General features: G+C 33.5%; 1 protein-coding gene across 1 annotated transcript; it reads right to left on the reverse strand.

Annotated features, from left to right (window-relative positions):
• Positions 1-558: 558 nt before the first annotated feature.
• On the reverse strand, positions 559-12319 carry LOC138322268 (uncharacterized). Its single transcript, XM_069266309.1, has 6 exons — positions 12251-12319; positions 5533-5665; positions 4821-4976; positions 4277-4411; positions 1941-2061; positions 559-1603 (listed from the first exon to the last, which is right to left on the reverse strand). The coding sequence occupies exons 1-6, from the start codon at positions 12317-12319 to the stop codon at positions 1378-1380; spliced, it is 840 nt and encodes a 279-aa protein (XP_069122410.1). The 3' UTR covers positions 559-1377.
• Positions 12320-22350: the final 10031 nt, after the last annotated feature.

Here is a 22350-nt window from a genome sequence, read left to right on the forward strand (position 1 = left end):
GTATGTTATAAGCAATTACGTATGCTGTTATAGATAAACAATGTATAGCTTTAAATAAGCTTTTAAATATTTCGTCGACATCTAAAATTACGTCATATTATAGTTGCTTGCGTGATCTCCTGAAAATCACATTTGCAACATGTTTTATCTCCTTAGATGTTTTTAAAGCATTTCTCATTTTTATATTTTTCGGTTAGTGTTGTGTTCATGTGTAACCATCTAATATCATTATGATATCAAAACTACATTTCTGTTTTTCTTAAAGGCCCATTACTTTTCCGGAGCAAAAAATAAAGGTTCTTAACAACATTAAAATCCCGATGGCCTAAGATGAGGTTATAACATCAAACATATGCAAGATTTCCTGCCTATGATATGATAACAGTGGAGAGTCATTTCGAATGGCGACCCGCGTTATGAAAAATAAAGTTTTATTTATTTAAATCAAATTGTTCAGAAGGTGGTGTAGTATAAACGGTAAGTTATAACTAATGCGACTCTATAAAATTATCAATCACGTTTTACATTCCCATTATAAAATAATTAAAAGCCGTTTCGGAAAGGTAGTGGGCCTTTAAGAATAAATCGAGTACCTATAACAGTATTATCAATAAAATCGTGGCAGGGACAACTTTGGTTTACTGACTGATGTGTCCGTTTGTAAGAAAGGTTTTTTTTTCCAAATATGTAAGCCATGTAAATATACTTGCTCATAATATTTCCAAAGATGAATTTCTACTCTCTAGTCATCGCTACTATATCATGTTGATGTTGGCATCTAAAGTATTATTATCCCTGTACTATGTTCGATAATGAAGTTTTCTTAGATGACATTCATAACAGCAGTGAAAGCAATGCTTCGAACCTTAAATATGCCTCTTTAACAGTTATTGTATGTACTATTTAGTGATGTAAGCCACTGTTAATTCTCATATTCTATATTTCACGTTTTTGTTAATGGAAATATATTCGCGAATATATGAATTCGCGATCAAGTGCTGTTAGGTTTGTTTACATTTTTATACAATTATTCGCGAAAAAAAATTGAATTCGCGTCGGACACATCTTACAAAATTAAGTGGAAATGTGTATCTCGCCAAAATAAATTTTATTTTCATTATGCCAAATGCCTCTTTGATCAGTTGCTATAGATAAAACTCTGTAGTTATCTTATCACGTCTCCATACTCATTTGTAATACACGCCATTAAAATGATAAAATTAAGAAAAAATATCATAAATTGACGGCGTGACGGCACGCGGTTGTATTAAAGTTGTATTCATGTAATATAGCTACCGGCAACACTAGGCTTTTCTATAAAGGTATGGTGTAAAATATTTTCTTTTTTTTAATGGTTGCATGAGAATTCCAAGCGTTTTACTCGTAGTAGCAGTAATAGATCCGCCAGTTCGGCGGGCCATCCTTTCTCGGAGTTTCTCCAAAGGCCACATCTCCGTTATTGAATGTTTCGTCCATAAATTGGGTATTCTCTTTTGTGAACGTCATGTTGAAGACTTCTTGGCATTCATCCAATGTATATCTGAACAAAATAAACGGCTTGGTCCTTGGTAACATAATTGGATTCCTGGGATCATCGTCATTTCTGCAAACATAAGCCTATGGTAAAAAGCTCACCTCGGTTACCCTCCTACACCCCTTATATCCACACATATGGACTTCGTATACGTCATAGTAAAACTGAGACTCTGTGTGCGACAACAGATGAGATAGGTCATTTGGTCATTAGATGTAGATATATGTAGCTTATGACTATCATGTGTAGTAGTGTATGGTAATATTGTAAGTAGTGGATGATAATATTGAAGGTAGTTTATGATTATAATGTAATTGGTGTATAGTATTTTTGTAGGTAGTGCATGGTAATTTTGTAGGTAGTGGATGATAATATTGTAGGTATTGTTTATGATTATAATGTGTACCTGCAGCAAAAGTGGATTCTAGAATTAACATCGAATGTTCCATCTGGCATTGTTCCGTTCATTTGTCGATCAGTAACGTCGCTGTCTTCCTCATCCCAGAAAATATTTCCTTCATCGAATCCTCATAAATACAACATCAAAAGTATTTTCAACATCAGATAATAAAACAATCCTAGACTTGCAGAATTCGCAGGGTCAATAAAAAATTTCAATATTTGTAAAATTTTATTTTTCCTTTAGTCACCTTCCTCTAAGATTAAAAGTACAATGTTCGAAATAAGTCCGTTATGGAAAATGGTTTCGCAGTTGAGAAAAATTGCTGAAGTTTAATGCCATAAGTTAAGGGAATGAACTTTCACCTCAACTACTTTATGTTTGCTTATCTCAATTTTGACTGAGTTGTGGAAAAACACGGGGAAATGAAAGACAATTATTCGTCATTAAAAACCTGTTTCAGCGACTACCTCTGTACATGGACCACATGATTAGTTAAGTTGTGTTATTGGTGTCTCAGATTCAACACAAAGCTCTTTTCAACACGTGTATTAACACCATATACAGGTAAGATAAATCACTATATTTGGAAGTAAACACGCAATCACGTCATCACTAGTTACCCATAATACAACTTCATATTTCGGCCAATGGCATAATGTTATGTTATAAGCACATGACTCGTTTTACTACGTTTTTACTACAAAAAACTTCGTGTTTTGTACCATTTGGGGGAACATCCCCCGCGGATCGTGGATTCATTTCCAAAGTAGAGAAAAAGATTGAATTTCATAAATATATATTTGCATTTATCTTTTCACCAAAGCGTTTGTTTTATAAAGACATAACGATTTTTTATTACGGTTTTAATGGCTATGTACACTTGATATTGGTTCAATCTTTGGGGTGAAAATCCCTCCCGGGACGTGGTTTAACCTTAAAAGTCGGGAACAACATTGGATTTCATAAATATATATTTGCATTTATCTTATTACCGAAGCGTTTGTTATATAAAGACATAACGATTTTGTAATTACGACTTTCATGTATAGTATAATGTATATACACAAAAATGTACATGCATATAAATAACAGTTCACCAAACACGTGTTAAACAATCGAGTTTGATAGTTTAACATATAGAATGAAAATCCCCCGGGACGTGATTTTACCTCCGAAATCGGCGACCAGATTGAGTTAGAATATTGTGGGTACGCATCCCGTTGTTACCATATATTTTGTGTTCATAGCAATCAACAAAGTTAACTATTTCTTATAAGAATATCAGAGTTGCTTTGATTTTGCATCAACAAAAGAATCAACACATATTTTTGTACCTTCAATTATTTGCCTTTTTATTCATAACCTTCAAAATTTTGATACATTTACATTTCCATGTATACTCACATACCTCGGCAAGAAAGAACAAGAGTAGTGGTTTTGTTTCCAGGAACATGAACACGTGTTCATTTGTTCGCGCATGTGCAATAAAAGTTGAATTATCAGGGATACATATCGTGAATATGCTTTAGAATTGGATACAAGCATTTAGTATCGACAATATTCGTTCTGAAAGTTATAACATCTACACGTTACGTGCCCCATTTTTTGAATGTTTGAGGTTTTTAAACAGTCATAACAGATAATTAAAAATTCCACATGAAAAATATGGTAATCTATACTTTTGTTACTGTTTCAGAAAAAATATCGAGGGCAGTTCTTTAAACCGTTATTCATATACATATATGTATACATGAAACCCGTAATTACAAATTATACTTTAAAACGTTATGCCTTTATATATCAAACGCTTCGGTGATAAGATATTACATGCAAATATATATTTATGAAATTCAATGTGGTTCCCGACATTGGAAGTGAAACCACCTCCCCGGAGGAATTTTCACCCAAAATTGAAATAACATTAATTGTATATGGCCATTAAAACCGCGATAAAAAATCGTTATGTCTTTATATAACAAATGCAAATATACATATATTGATGAAATTCAATCTGTATCCCATCTTTGGAAATGAAACCACGATCCACGGGAGATATTCCGCTAAATGGTTCAAAACACGTGGTTTTTTTGTTTTTGTTTTTTGTTGTTTTTTGGGGTTTTTTTGTTCTTTTTTTGTAGTATAAACGTAGTCAAACGAGTCACGTGCTTATATCTCATTCATGCCATTTCCCGTAATATGAGGTTGTATTATGGGTAACTAGAGATCACGTGATTGCGTGTTTACTTCCAAATATAATGATTTCTGTTACCTCATATAGCTATAGAGACCTTTTGATCTCGTAGGCGGTCTATGTAGACCGGTTCGACTGAAGAACTTACCTTCTGGACAGATTCCACCGAATCTCATTACACAATAGTTCCCGCGTGGCCAGTTATTTTTGGAACTACTTAGGCTTGGTAAAAAAACAACCCTAGTACAGAAATGCCACTCGACATTTGCTCCAGTAGCGAATCCTGAAACATGAAATATTTTTTTTCTATCAACCACTGTTGTTGCTTTGAATTTCAATTCCGAATTTTCGATCTGTTAAGGAGTATAGAATATTTATCGTACAGTGATTTCGCCAGTGTTATATTTTTTATCGTATCATTATCTCTGTCGAGCAGGAAATCCATTGTGACGTCAAGACATAAAAAAAATGACGTTGACGTCAGAATTTCGAGGACGGCGAGAATAAATTAATGGAAATTTACAACACATTTTTAGCATTGAAATTTTTTGAAATGTAGGTTGTTGTATCTGTGTTAATTTCATATTTCGCCATGGGTCGCAAAGTAAAATCTTCTTAAATTCGTTTCATAAAACCTCATATGAAATTAACACTCATTTAAGATCCTGTTTAATGGTAAATCATATACCTACCTTTTAGATTCGACCCTGGTGACATTTCATTAGTACTGGTTTGCTCAGTGTGCCACATCCGACTGCCAGACTCAAAGCCAGAAGGACAGCCAGCGAGAGGTTGTAGAAGGGAAAATGAACCAAAGGGCCATTCTGTTGAATATTGGCCAGTGGATAGTTTTCAGTAGAATATACTATAATCGTAATCTAAACTTAAAATTGATTGATCAAGGGTAGGAAAAAATACACATATGCACATAAAAATAGAGATTTGATAAAAACCACTGACTAAGGGAAAAAATTTAACCAGTGGTTTCTGTAGAGTCAGCGATCTACATGTATTTTGCCATTACTTCTAACGTATATTCTATTAAAATTTGTTTTAATCTGAAACGTACAATACATGTATTTATATACCGTAATATTGATTTTTGAAGATTGGGCTTTTTCATGTATATTTTATGTATGTGTTACCTTAGAAGCGCTTCATATCACATTTCGTGCCATTCTGTCACGAAAGGCTGCGGCCATATTATATAGCTATGATACATTGATATTTGTATAATGTATTGTTAGGCATGAACCATTGGTATTTGTATTCTTTTTTACTAGCTATGATATATTGATATTTGTATATCATATTGCTATGATACACTGATACTTGTACATGAAACATGTATTGCTAGCTATTATATATTGATATTTTCGTACCATTGCTACCTATGTTACTAACCGCACATAAAGTTCGGAGCTGTCCATTGGGCGTTACTCTGACATGTGATGGAGTAGTTGACCGCTGTATACCCGTTACACATGTATGTCCTCACACTGCCAATGGTGTTAGTTCCAGGCTGAATGGAAGTCACCTGTACAGCAGGGGGCGGACCACAGTCTAATGATACAATATAAATACTTGTTATGTACAGGAGGGGCGGACCACAGCCTAATGATACAATACAAATACTTGTTATGTACAGGAGGGGCGGACCACAGCCTAATGATACAATACAAATACTTGTTATGTACAGGAGGGGCGGACCACAGTCTAATGATACAATACAAATACTTGTTCCAGGAGGGGGCGGACAACAGTCTAATTATACAATACAAACACTTGTTATGTACAGGAGGGGCGGACCACAGTCTAATTATACAATACAAACACTTGTTATGTACAGGAGGGGCGGACCACAGTCTAATTATACAATACAAACACTTGTTATGTACAGGAGGGGGCGGACCACAGTCTAATTATACAATACAAACACTTGTTAGGTACAGGAGGGGGCGGACCACAGTCTAATTATACAATACAAACACTTGTTATGTACAGGAGAGGGCGGACCACAGTCTAATTATACAATACAAACACTTGTTATGTACAGGAGGGGCGGACCACAGTCTAATTATACAATACAAACACTTGTTATGTACAGGAGGGGGCGGACCACAGTCTAATTATACAATACAAACACTTGTTATGTACAGGAGGGGCGGACCACAGTCTAATTATACAATACAAACACTTGTTATGTACAGGAGGGGCGGACCACAGTCTAATTATACAATACAAACACTTGTTAGGTACAGGAGGGGGCGGACCACAGTCTAATTATACAATACAAACACTTGTTATGTACAGGAGGGGGCGGACCACAGTCTAATTATACAATACAAACACTTGTTATGTACAGGAGGGGCGGACCACAGTCTAATTATACAATACAAACACTTGTTATGTACAGGAGGGGCGGACCACAGTCTAATTATACAATACAAACACTTGTTATGTACAGGAGGGGCGGACAACAGTCTAATTATACAATACAAACACTTGTTATGTACAGGAGGGGGCGGACAACAGTCTAATTATACAATACAAACACTTGTTATGTACAGGAGGGGGCGGACAACAGTCTAATTATACAATACAAACACTTGTTAGGTACAGGAGGGGCGGACCACAGTCTAATTATACAATACAAACACTTGTTATGTACAGGAGGGGGCGGACAACAGTCTAATTATACAATACAAACACTTGTTATGTACAGGAGGGGGCGGACAACAGTCTAATTATACAATACAAACACTTGTTATGTACAGGAGGGGGCGGACCACAGTCTAATTATACAATACAAACACTTGTTATGTACAGGAGGGGCGGACAACAGTCTAATGATACAATACAAACACTTGTTATGTACAGGAGGGGGCGGACAACAGTCTAATTATACAATACAAACACTTGTTATGTACAGGAGGGGCGGACAACAGTCTAATTATACAATACAAACACTTGTTATGTACAGGAGGGGGCGACAACAGTCTAATATACAATACAAAACTGTTAATTATACAATACAAACACTTGTTATGTACAGGAGGGGGCGGACCACAGTCTAATTATACAATACAAACACTTGTTATGTACAGGAGGGGCGGACCACAGTCTAATGATACAATACAAATACTTGTTATGTACAGGAGGGGCGGACCACAGTCTAATTATACAATACAAACACTTGTTATGTACAGGAGGGGGCGGACCACAGTCTAATTATACAATACAAACACTTGTTATGTACAGGAGGGGCGGACAACAGTCTAATTATACAATACAAACACTTGTTATGTACAGGAGGGGGCGGACCACAGTCTAATTATACAATACAAACACTTGTTAGGTACAGGAGGGGGCGGACCACAGTCTAATTATACAATACAAACACTTGTTATGTACAGGAGGGGCGGACCACAGTCTAATTATACAATACAAACACTTGTTATGTACAGGAGGGGGCGGACAACAGTCTAATTATACAATACAAACACTTGTTATGTACAGGAGGGGGCGGACCACAGTCTAATTATACAATACAAACACTTGTTATGTACAGGAGGGGCGGACAACAGTCTAATTATACAATACAAAAACTTGTTATGTACAGGAGGGGGCGGACAACAGTCTAATTATACAATACAAACACTTGTTATGTACAGGAGGGGCGGACCACAGTCTAATTATACAATACAAACACTTGTTATGTACAGGAGGGGGCGGACAACAGTCTAATTATACAATACAAACAAACTTGTTATGTACAGGAGGGGGCGGACAACAAGTCTAATTATACAATACAAACACCTGTTATGTACAGGAGGGGGCGGACAACAGTCTAATGATACAATACAAACACTTGTTATGTACAGGAGGGGGCGGACAACAATCTAATTATACAATACAAACACTTGTTATGTACAGGAGGGGGCGGACCACAGTCTAATTATACAATACAAACACTTGTTATGTACAGGAGGGGGCGGACAACAGTCTAATTATACAATACAAACACTTGTTATGTACAGGAGGGGGCGGACAACAGTCTAATGATACAATACAAACACTTGTTATGTACAGGAGGGGGCGGACAACAATCTAATTATACAATACAAACACCTGTTAGGTACAGGAGGGGGCGGACCACAGTCTAATTATACAATACAAACACCTGTTATGTACAGGAGGGGGCGGACAACAATCTAATTATACAATACAAACACCTGTTAGGTACAGGAGGGGGCGGACCACAGTCTAATGATACAATACAGATGTTTGTTATAGGAAACAACATGTGTGTTCTATACAGTGCATGTCTTGATATAAATGCCTCGATTTATTTGTCCTGAACCTATTACGATTTACTAAAAGCAACAATTATTATTGTTCTTAAATCCATATGACATTAAAGTAAAGGAAGGTTGATTTTATAACATGCACATGACATTTAATATTTGAGAATTGATAATAGTGTTTTAATGGAAAATTTACGTAATGTATTTTTCAATGATCTAGTACAGAAAGCTAGATTGTAAAACATGTGCATGGTATTAAGATTTATAAAATTGGAATGTAAATCCTGTGCAAGATATCAAGATATTAAAGTTATATGTGCCGTATTTTTCATAGTAACGAATGCAATTCATCACCAAAAGTTACCAACATTTTGGGAATTAAGGTACATTCAATGCATAGGTTTTAATTTTACTACTACAAAAAGCAACTGAACAGTACTGCCAAAAATCATCATATTTACATCTATAGTGAAGAGAAATTAGTACGGACGGTTAGACCATGAAGCCAGCTGTGGTCTACAATTTCATTACAAATTTATATCGGCCTAGTGTTATTAGTAATTGACAAGTGATTCCCGCAGATATATTTGCATCTAAACATACTTAAGGCATAAATAAAAACAATTTTACAGTACAAAATGCATGTGTTGTATCTAACGTTTGTAAGGCATCTGAAGCCATTTGAATGATTTTCACAGCTTAATTCACCAAACCTTATGGTATTCAGTAGACTAATGAAGAAAAAATAACATGTCAAAATTTTCGTCCAGTTACGGCACATAACTGCATTTCACATTACCTGTTAGCCAGATAGTATGTTTGCTAGACACGTTGTGAATGCAACTTCCAGATCAAAATTCGGCAGTTATGCTTATACTGACCACGGCACACCGGGTTCGACGCTGACCATTTCCCATTCGCTAAGCACACGATAGACGATTCCCCAACTAGAAGGTACCCTGGCAAACAGGAAACATCAATGACTTGCCCTACAAGTCTCTCTTTTGATGAGAGATATCCGTTGGTAGGTGACGTCAGAGCTGCATTACAATCTACATGAAAAAATACGCATTTGGAAAAATTCCGTCTTCCCGTTTTACAGAGTTAGCCTCGTTGCGGTAGGTATTCACTGTACCGTCATTATTTGTGGTTTCAATTCACATCGTTTTTCTCCGAAACTATGATGTTATGCTCACAAACACATGAGTCACAATCAATACCGAAGGGTAATTATCTCTGTTATTTGCAAATAAAACATAGATGTATTTGTTTTCTTTCGTTTTTTCCTTTTTTTTCTTTCATTTTACTAACTTACTGATAGCATTGAAGTATACGTATGTGCGAATAAATACATTTTCACTGGTTAACAAGCTTTCAACATTTTTTTTTTTCATACTTACACTTTTTGACAAGAGTGTAGTTCCCATTGGATAATGGAATACACACCATTGACTGTGGAGCGATAACGTCGCCGCAAGGTCCAAGTGAATTCTAAGGAAAAAAATGTTGATGATTTATGTGAAAGTTTGATAATGCAATAACAAAATCGTAATTAATAAACAGTATCAATAAGAAAACAGGATTTAAATCAAATAAAAAAGTCAGTGTCGCGAATGAAATGATTTGGATGATTATCCGTTTACCATTATCTATAAGTGCAACAACAAAGTAGAAAAATGGACGGTTGTGCATCCATCACATTAAATATGGAACAAAGAAGTAATATTAAAAGTGTGGACAAAAAATGTCAAATTTTCGAGGCGATCTGCCCTTTTATCAAGACACAAAAAACGAACACGCTTACATAATATGATACGAACAGTAATATGGGACAATGAAAGTAGACAAATCTTTAGCAGCACAATGAAGCACAATTAGTGAAACTGTCAAACATTTTCCGTTATACTCATGCAATTTGATTAAAATCTGCTGTCCATTGCTTGTTTGTTACCTCCGTCGCCGTATAGTACTAAGTCAACGAAGCAATTACTTATAATAAAAACTAAAAACTAAATAATTAAATCAGATTACTAGTCATGTTATAGCCATCCAATTTTGCCACTTCGTATGATTACGAACAATTAATGATAATACCAAGTCATATTTAGTTGTTTTTCAAAAGATCTTGCATACACTTTTGTAGGTTTTTTTTATTTCAAAAAGTGTTATTAAAACTGGGCGTATACTTGAGTTTTTCTTTATAAATATCGATAATCTATAATGTGTTTTGTTATAATGATAAATATATCGAATTGTATACAGTAATAATTTAATTTTGCTTGTTACGAGCATTTTCATTGGTTTAAAAATTTACTTTATCAGCCCATAAAAGAAAAAATTGCGTCGCCGTTTGTAACGTCGCTTCTGATTGGCTGAGATGACGGCGTAATAATTTCATAGACAAAAGAGTCCCAAAATGAATTTTAAATGTTGAAGAGATTATCTTTAGTAAATTGAATTATAAGGATTAATTTGAATAGATTTTTTATGTTATGGAGATATAACACAAAAATCTGAGTGTACTCTCATTATAAACCGCTTCGCGGTTTATTTAGAGTACAATCAGATTTTTGTGTTATATCTCCATAACATAAAAAATCTATTCAAGTTAATCCTTAAATATAACAATAGGCACAAAACGAACAGCAAACAATTATGTAAAATTATATAAAATCAAATAAAGAGTCTTTTTATATTTTAAACTTGAGGATCCCACCATATTCTATTGTCCGATGTAATGACAATAGGAATTATGCAACATGTTAAAATGTTTATCTCCTTACATATCAAGCTGTTAAAATAAGAAAAGAAATAGAACATACTTTGACGAATGAGAAGTTAGCTGTATGTGACCAGAATAAGGAGATGTTAGTCTCCGGCGCTGAACCTTGGACCAACTCACAGGTCAGGGATACAGTGTTGTAATTTATCGAGCGACATCGTCCTTCTCTGGCACACGTCTTAGCACAACCGTGTGGGCCCATGGTAGTTTCGGACCTGTAACTCTGGTATCGTTTTGTACTGTCGAAGATATTTCTTTTACATGAGGATACCGCTGTTACCGCTAACACCAGTATGAACCTTTGGGTAAGGACACACTTACATTAGTCCAAATTTATCTTGAGCTGATTGCAAAAATGTTTATGTTTGTTTAAAATGTATAGCGAACAACCGAATTCAAACATATGACATGGTTTATGCTTGTTAATAATGACATTCAATAAACTTGATAATCTGTCAAAAAATTAATGGAAAGTCGGAGTATCCGGCGATAAGCTATCATACATTCCGTCAATAAGTTGCATCGCCACACTTGATTTTTGGAGTCGAGTACTAGAAGCACATATATTTGGGCATATAAATCCGCATATCAGTCAAAACGTGTTTATACAGTAGAATACACAGTCAAGATGCAGTTTCACAACCGCGTTCTTCATATTTCATCGAAAGCATACTAGATATTGTCCTTTTTCAGTTTATCATAAAACAAAAATCGTTATTCAGAATGTAACACATAGCTTTATATTAATTTTCCCCATTTAAACGATTGTAGATTAGAATAGTGTGTCCTATTGCATTAGGATTAAGTTTTGTATCTTTTTTAAAAATTTTGGAAAAAATGATACAAACTAATTTTACAAAGAAAGAAACAGTCATCTAATAACATTTAAGAATAAATTATTAATATTCACTAGACATGGTGTGAGGATGGTAATGTTATTTTTACTATATTGACAGACTATTTTGTTGCTATATTTTCGTGGTATTAGACAAAATGTTGAAAAAATAAATGGAAATATGTCAGCTTCACTTACCATGATTTCATAACGAGCAACGTCTGGCCAGATACAGCTATCACTTCGTGCATTGTAAGCATCTAACATCTAGATATGTGCTTAACTGTCCTAAATACACGTCAGATAAACTCGAAGTAATCTATCACAAATGCCACATGAACCTATTGCATCAAGTGCAAATAATGATATAATAACTTGCCAAGTTAGAAAAAAATCTGAATAAAAATTTGAATAGCGCTTCAGAAACAATATTCATATATTTATTTGCTTTTTAAGTGTTAAATAAATGGAAAGTAATCAAAATTTTGATGAAAAAAATGCTGACTACAGAGTTGCACGTCACGACACGTGGTCTGTAAATAAATCTAATATCTATTGATCTTTATAATATTTATCGTGTTTTCATTGCATCATAAATCTTTTGCCAAAATGAGAATGTTTTAGGCCAACAATAAATCATCAATGCTGAGCCATTCATAATATCAATTAGCTAGCATTTGTTAAATCAATTTACTACAGTTAAAAATAACATAGTCCATGTTTGTTTTATCAGTTAGGCTTTTGTAGGGTATGGATTATCTACCTTGTGTCTGTGACGTTGATAGGGGGTATAAGGTGATGTCTGGTCACCACTAGATTTGCTGTGTTTAAACATGTGGATGCAGTTTTAGTGCAAATGAATAGTTAGGTTATTCTGCTTTCTTTATGCTATAGGCAGATAGACAGAGAAAATATGGACAGTGACTTAAATTGTAAGCTGAACTTGGCTGAGGGTTAAGAAAGACAAAAGTAGCGAGTCTTGGGCGAATGCCTTGAGCGAGACGCTATTTTCTTAAAGCAACGAACCAAACCTACAGCATACATTTTAAGCCAATGACCATGTATATCATATATAACACACACACACACACACACACACACACTCTCTCTCTCTCTCTTTTTCTCTCTCTCTCTCTCTCTCTCTCACACAATAATACAAAAAAGTATCTTAAACAACTACGTTTCAGCTGAAAGGTACCAACAATGTTACAAATATGTCCTTCTTTCAAACACTGTTTCGCCTCGGAATGAGGTCAGTCGAATCTAGAATAAATTCTAAAATACAGCTGATTTCCTTCAATGCCGAATACAGAAACAATATATGTGGTAGGTGTATTCCGACAACATCAATGTCGGTTGTACGATAGAAAAGAAGGTGTTGATAATAACAATTTTAACAATTAGTATGTTTAAATCTAGAAAAAGAAAGAGAAAGAGAGATATAGAATAATATATTACATATTCTGTAACATTAAGAAATAAAATAAATATCATCATTTGTATTTCTTTCATTTTTTATTTCTTTTTTTTTTCTAGGGTGGGATATACTCGGTTGATTTTTTGGTTTTTTTTTTATCTTGTTGTTTGATGTTGCTTTTTTTATGTCGTATTACGTCACAATGACGTCAGTTATTGATTATTGACGTCTCCTTTTTGGAGCTTGGTATTGAATATACACAGGTTTATTTGCTTGAACGAAGAGACATATCCTGGTCGTTAACTGATATTTAGGTCAAATATCCCTTATATAAACATCACATTTATTTTTCCCTGTATCAATATTTGGTGAAAAAGTTATTTCTACCACAAGAGGTGAGTGTTATTCGACTCTCAGTGTATCAAACAAACACTGCGCGCGCAGCTCTTGACTAACAGTTTATTTATACTACACGTAATGTATATTTTGCACACATTCTGATTGGCTGATATTATTTAGTTCCTTTTTGCCAATGAAACCTTCTTTCACCATTCACTGATTTGTCGATTGTAGCCGTAAAAGATTTCTCTGTCAACCAGTAGAATATGACAGATTGTGTACGCTGACATTTTGAATCAGAAGTTCCGGTAAAACAATTACGTGATGTAATGACTTAATGAGGTGTTACCGTGCCGTGTTTTGTCGATTTTATCGGGAGAAAATGAATCATTTCCCTATCGGCATGCTTTGGGTTGGCCGTTAATGAATTACTCCTGGAGTTGTAATTTCGTTGTCCCACCCCCACGTAGGGAAATATTCTGTTAGCCACAACACCTTATTTGCATATTTGGAAAAGACACAGTAACTTATCTTGACCGTATTTCTATCGCTTAAATGTGGATATAATTGTGTTAGAAATATGTCACACATTTTGTATCTGTTGGATATGGAATTTATTCCACAATCTAATTTTTTTCTTAAATTACAAACGACGTTCTCTAAAACTAGTGTTGTTTGAACTTTTTAAAAATGCATAAATTGATAAATTCCATGTCCAGCAACCACTCGTTTTGTAACTTCTATTTACTGTAAACATACTTATTTTAGAGGTATTTATTTTAGAGGTTTTAGCGCTTTTTGTGTTGTCTTTGAAGCGCTAATACATGTACAACGCCTCTTGTAAAAGTATATTTCCGGAAATGAATCGTCGAATTTCGCTAATTTTAATTTGCGCTAATAACTCATAATTAACAGATTCTTTGTATTTACCTTAAAATTTTGCTGAACGAACGCTAAAATATGACTACGCGAAAATAAGTACATTAAAAGTTATATGAGAGTTTCTGGCAGACAGATATGTAGGCTAAACAAGTATTCATAACCTATTTTCTTCAATACAAGGTCCTCAATCATCAATACTTCCCATATTTATCTCCCTCTGAGCAAATTTTGTTTAGTTATGAGATATGAACTTTCTCTTGGTGAAAATTCGATTTTTGTTATGCAAGTAGAAAATGAAAAATTATTGTATTGATATAAATAAAGATACAAATATTGACGAACTTGAGTCGACTTTTGTTTCCTATTGTGTATCAAAATATGCGATAAATCACGAATGAGAGTCAAAGAAAAATTCATTGAAAACACGATATCTTGACGAGCAAATAAAAGGCATCACATTAGATTGTAGGTACATACTGAATAACTCGTACCATGCACGAGTTCCACTGCAATATGATTATTAATCTGTATGACTTTAAAGCGTACCCAGGTATGCATATTCAAACAGTAAGTGTGAAACAGTTACAGCTATGAAGGTAACTTTGTACTCTCAAATGTGACACAAGTTCTTTTCCAAATTTCACTGAACCAGAACTTTTGGTCATGTGATAAAATTCACTTCTAGTAATGATGACACTTAAGCATTGAACGTCTTTAAATTGGCATTCAAGTTGAATTTGATTCTGTCCAGTTGGCATTCATAATGGCTATGAATGCCAACTAAAAGACGTTTATTGCTTATACTTACATTAAGTTACAATTGTGCGATGAAATCTCAATGGATTTTGCATCTATAAAGATTTAATCATTCGTTATCGTCAAGGATGGAACAATCGTTTGAACAAGCCGTTACGTCACAATTTGACCGTAATCGTTGAAGCACGACAATTGTAAGGTTACGTCGGAAAAGAAAATATGATGAGAGTTACCACAAATAATCATCACTTTTTCCACTGCAGTGCATGGTTGAAAAAATCTAGAAATAATATAAAACATCTCTAAAGCGTTCTCTTAATTTATTTCATCATTGTCATTTTATTATTGTGTGTCTTTTATTTTTTCTTTATTTTTTCTTTGTTTCATCTATATACTAAAATTTAAACTCCGATTCAAGTTTGATTTAAATCAGTCAGATGTAATCGATAGTGGAATAAAGATGTGTATACATTTTAAAATGCTGTGTAATGTTTCCTGTTAGAAAAAAAAGAAATAAAATAACCAGACTCTGTTGGTTCCGTCAGTATTTTTTGAAATCGATCCATGTTGTCAATGCTTAATCTGGAAGGATAATACTTTTTCAGATTATCTGAAAGCAATACGGGAGAACTAAGGAAGTCGATTGATTCCTGCGTATATGTAACAACTTCGGTTTAATCGATCTAGTCTAAAACCAGGAACAGATCAACGAAAACGGGTCAATGGATGTTTCGTTAGCATGCGTAATTAACCAAATAAAACAAATAAAGATATTATGGTCTAGATGATGTTTATACACCCGTACTTAATACTCTTTCAAAGACATGTTGAACAGAACCACGTAGCTGCTTTATTTCACGACTTGAAACATAAACAAAAAATAATTTTGAAAAATCAAAATTCTGTTAGAAAATTACATTATGGTTAACGAATTACTTGTCATTTGAAGGATAAATATGGTAAAGACCAAAACAAAGATAATTAATAAAGTTATATTTAAGTTGTCATTTTGATATTTCCCTTTAATTGCCGATGTCTTGCAATACTTATGATTTAAGAACTTGACGAGGTATGAGCGAGTTCACGATTTAAGAGTGCTTCTTATATTCAATATATGTATGCGTGATGTGCAATCTAATTGTAAAAATACTTTATGTTACACATTTTTTCAGATATGATATCAAGAGCTACATAGTAGATCTTCATTCATAAAAGGAAAAGTCGGCAATCGCCATAACAATTGCCGCAAAAACTGCGAGAAAAAAGACGCCGGTCATATCATTGAAATAATGATAAAATCAAGAAAAGTTTTCTATTGTCTTTAATACTATTCAATAATCGATCGAAAAAAACGACATTAAAGAACTTAACGCAACAAATCCCAACCCACCGAAAAATAGGTAACGATCAGAGGGTTTTTGTATTGATTACATGGTTTGATACACGTATCAAAAATATCGGTCACAACCCTGACTGAAATTTGACACCAACGTTATCACAATTATAATACATAAAAGGAAATCATACCCAGTGTTTGAAATAGAAAGTAAACATTCTAATCAATCAATACTTATAACAATTTTCAGGCAGTTTTCGTGTAAAAAAAAATCCAAAATATTTTCTTTACATTTCTATAAAGAGCCGGGTAACAATGTATGTTGTCTTTGTCACCTATCAATCACATGCTTTCTTTTTTATAACAGTACATCGGTAAGCTGGGACATATCAAGGAATATATTTGCTATATTTCATTGCAAGATGTGTCATATTCACATTGCTTACGGATCATGATGGAAAGAAAGAAGCATTGCAGTTTTTTAAGCATTGGTGTTACTATGTTTTAACTTCAAAGGAGTATGAAAGAAATTTTGTTTGCAAACAGTGTAAATCCGTACAGCGGATTCTCACAAAGGTTTGCAAACAAGATTTATTTCATAACTCGATGAAGTTAAAAATAGTCACATGAAGTCTTATAATTGATTTTTGAGGCTACTTGATAACATAAAATAAGCTTAAACGTACGATTCCATTGATTTTCCAATGGATTATTTTTTTCAAAATCAATACGCAATGTCGACGTCTCTATTGTGACGTTATGATTACGTCGGATTTTCGCGCCATTCTCAGATTTTTCTTCATAGTATATGAAGAAGAAAAAATCTGGCACTCAGAGAGTTAGATTTAGAATGAAAAGACTAATGAAAAATAATCCTTTTTAAATAAATCCGTCCCCTAGTTGTCCAATAACATCACTGTCATTGATAGGAAATCTCTCCCGAAGAGTTCTAAAAATGTGATTGCTTTTAAAAACTACTTTTCAACAAAAAAGGCTCATTGGAACATGTTCGATGCTAGGATACGTATTTCATTCCTGTAAGAAAAAAAAGAAATAGAATAACCAGACTCTGTTGGTTCCGTCAGTATTTTTTGAAATCGATCCATGTTGTCAATGCTTAATCTGGAAGGATAATATTTTTTTCAGATTATCTGAAAGGAATACGGGAGAACTAAGGAAGTCGATTGCTTCCTGCGTATATGTAACACTTATCGGTTTAATCGATCTAGTCTAAAACCAGGAACAGATCAACGAAAACGGGTCAATGGATGTCTCGTTAGCATACGTAATTAACCAAATAAAGCAATAAAGATATTATGGTCTGGATGATGTTTATACACCCGTACTTAATACTCTTACAAAGACATGTTGAATAGATATACGTAGCTGCTTTATTTCACGACTTGATACACACACACACAAAAATTGAAAAATCAAAATTCTGTTAGAAAATTACATTATGGTTAACGAATTACTTGTCATTTGAATGATAAATAAGGTAAAGACCAAAACAAAGATAAGTAATAAAGTTATATTTAGGTTTCCATTTTGATATTTCCCTTTAATTGCCGATGTCTTGCAATACTTATGATTTAAGAACTTGACGTGGTATGGGCGAGTTCATGTTTGAAGAGTGCTTCTTATATTCGATATATGTAAGCGTGATGTGCAATCCATTTGTAAAAATACTTTATGTTACACATTTTTTTTCAGATATGATATCAAGAGCTACATAGTAGATCTTCATTCATAAAAGGAAAAGTCGGCAATCGCCATAACAATGGCCGCAAAAACTGCGAGAAAAAAAGAGATTTGACACCAACGTTATCACAATTATAAAAATAAAAGGAAATCTTACCCAGTGTTTGAAAAAGAAAGTAAACATTCTAATCAATCAATATTCATAATAATTTTCAGGCAGTTTCGTGTGAAAAAATCAAAAATATTTTCTTTACGTTTCTATAAAGAGCCGGGTAGCAATGTATGTTGTCTTTGTCACCTATCAATCACATGCTTTCTTTTTTATAACAGTACATCGGTAAGCTGGGACATATCAAGGAATATATTTGCTATAAGTCATTGCAAGATGTGTCATATTCACATTGCTTACGGATCATGATGGAAAGAAAGAAGCATTGCAGTTTTTTAAGCATTGATGTTACTATTTTTTAACTTCAAAGGAGTATGAAAGAAATTTTGTTTGCAAACAGTGTAAATCCATGCAGCGGATTCTCACCAAAGTTTGTAAACAAAATTTATTTCATAACCCGATGAAGTTAAAAAAAATAGTCACATGAAGTCTTATAATTAATTTTTGAGGCTACTTGATAACATAAAATAAGCTTAAACGTACGATTCCATTGATTTTCCAATGGATTATTTGTTCAAAATCAATACACAATGTTGACGTCTCTATTGTGACGTTATGATTACGTCGGATTTTCGCGCCATTCTCAGATTTTTCTTCATATTGTATGAAGATGAAAAAATCTGCCACTCAGAGAGTTAGATTTAGAATGAAAAAACTGATAAAAAATAATCATTTTTAAATAAATTCGTCCCCTAGTTGTCCAATAACATCACTGTCATTAATAGGAAATCTCTCCCGAAGAGTTCTAAAAATGTAATTGCTTTTAAAAACTACTTTTCAACAAAAAAGGCTCCTTGGAACATGTTCGATGATAGGATACGTATTTTATTCTTGTTAGAAAAAAAAATAACCAGACTTAGTTGGTTCCGTCAGTATTTTTTGAAATCGATCCATGTTGTCAATGCTTAATCTGGAAGGATAATATTTTTTCAGATTATTTGAAAGGAATACGGGAGAACTAAGGAAGTCGATTGCTTCCTGCTTATATGTAACACTTATCGGTTTAATCGATCTAGTCTAAAACCAGGAACAGATAAACGGAAACGGGTCAATGAATGTTTCGTTACCATACGTAATTAACCAAATAAAGCAATAAAGATATTATAATCTGGATGATGTTTATACACCCGTACTTAATACTCTTTCAAAGACATGTTGAACAGAACCACGTAGCTGCTTTATTTTACGACTTGATACACACACAAAAAATAATTTTGAAAAATCAGAATTCTGTTAGAAAATTACATTATGGTTAACGAATTACTTGTCATTTGAATGATAAATAAGGTAAAGACCAAAACAAAGATAATTAATAAAGTTATATTTAAGTTGTCATTTTGATATTTCCCTTTAATTGCCGATGTCTTGCAATACTTATGATTTAAGAACTTGACGTGGTATGGGCGAGTTCATGTTTTAAGAGTGCTTCTTATATTCAATATATGTAAGCGTGATGTGCAATCCATTTGTAAAAATACTTTATGTTACACATTTTTTTTCAGATATGATATCAAGAGCTACATAGTAGATCTTCATTCATAAAAGAAAAAGTCGGCAATCGCCATAACAATGGCCGCAAAAACTGCGAGAAAAAAGACGCCGGTCATATCATTAAAATAATGATAAAATCAAGAAAGTTTTCTACTGTCTTTAATACTATTCAATAATCAATCGGGAAAAAAACGACATTAAATAACTTAACCCAACAAATCCCAACCCACCGAAAAATAGGTAACGATCAGAAGGTTTTTGTATTGATTACATGGTTTGATACACGTATCAAAAATATCGGTCACAACCCTGACTGAAATTTGACACCAACGTTATCACAATTATAATACATAAAAGGAAATCATACCCAGTGTTTGAAATAGAAAGTAAACATTCTAATCAATCAATACTTATAACAATTTTCAGACAGTTTTCGTGTAAAAAAAATCCAAAATATTTTCTTTACATTTCTATAAAGAGCCGGGTAACAATGTATGTTGTCTTTGTCACCTATCAATCACATGCTTTCTTTTTTATAACAGACTGAGTTACAGTACATCGATAAGCTGGGACAACTTATCATGGAATATATTTGCTATATGTCATTGCAAGATGTGTCATATTCACATTGCTTACGGATCATGATGGAAAGAAAGAAGCATTGCAGTTTTTTAAGCATTGGTGTTACTATGTTTTAACTTCAAAGGAGTTTGAAAGAAATTTTGTTTGCAAACAGTGTAAATCCGTGCAAACAAAATTTATTTCATAACCCGATGAAGTTAAAAAAAAGTCACATTAATGCTTTCAATTAATTTTTGAGGCTACTTGATAACATAAAATACGCTTAAACGTACGATTCCATTGATTTTCCAATGGATTATTTTTTTTCAAAATCAATACGCAATGTGACGTCATGATTACGTCGGATTTTCGCGCCATTCTCAGATTTTTCTTCATAGTATATGAAGAAGAAAAAATCTGCCACCAAGAGAGTTAGATTTAGAATGAAAAAAAAAAATTTAAAAAAAATCATTTTTAAATAAATTCGTCCCCTAGTTGTCCAATAACATCAATGTCATTAATAGAAAAGAGTTCTAAAAATGTGATTGCTTTTAAAAACTACTTTTCAACAAAAAAAGGCTCATTGGAACATATTCGATGCTAGGATACATATTTTAGGCAATTTCAAAAATACATGTTTCCCACATACAAAACGGACATCATCAATAAGTACATTCATTTCACGGTATCAAACTTAAATCATTAGCTCAATAAGGTGCCTAAATTCTTGAAATCATTTAAATGAGTAAAACTGTAAGAACATGTTCTATGCACGCAAACCTACGTGAAGCAACAATGTAATTTTAAAAAACCCTTGTATTTCAATGCATTTTTGTTAATTTCATGTTGGATGAAATCCAAGCCCGGAATATAATCCCTATTTCCTGTGTGAGTTATCCATTGATCGTCACGGCTGTATTTAAATTTTCAGCGTCCTATAGGTTGAGGTACCGATTTACTATTGAATCGTAATGATGAAGAGATGCCATTGTTGACATACATAAAAAATCAAAGTTATCAAGTATGAGAAAATTATGAACTTCTAAAATTATCTGTGTACAAAAGGAAGCTTTTTCACAAACAGAATACATTTGAATGATCTGATGTCACAAATCGATATACATATTATAGTAAAACCCCTTTGATATAACTATGTTAATTCTAATATGTCAAGTACTCAGGTCTAACAAAGAAAGATATTTACTCAACTTTACATCGTGTCCATGTCTTTGTCTTTATGGTAACGTTTAATTCGGCTGAATTGATATGTACGGTGACTTGGAACGGACATGGAAAAATTAAATTATCATGTTTGAACGAAATATTATTGCATGGAGACCAAATAATTATTAAGTGGGATCCACATATTTTTTTCCTTGGAACGAAATTATTGCGGTTGAACGAAATTATTTAGAGCTCATTATCATATATGAATGATATAACAGTAACCCAGCGACCGCAGTAATAAGATATGGTCTATAACTTATGAACCATTATTTTATCCACTGATATAACGTTCTATGAGGTTTTAATATTCTTTTATCCTATATGTAGATATGGATAATACTTTATTGTTTGTTTGCAATGGTATTGAATGAAAGAGGTCTTTTATAAACAATAAGTCAACTCATTTTAAAATGCCAAAT

This window comes from Argopecten irradians, chromosome 4, assembly GCF_041381155.1.
Source record: "Argopecten irradians isolate NY chromosome 4, Ai_NY, whole genome shotgun sequence".
Lineage (NCBI taxonomy): Eukaryota > Metazoa > Mollusca > Bivalvia > Pectinida > Pectinidae > Argopecten > Argopecten irradians.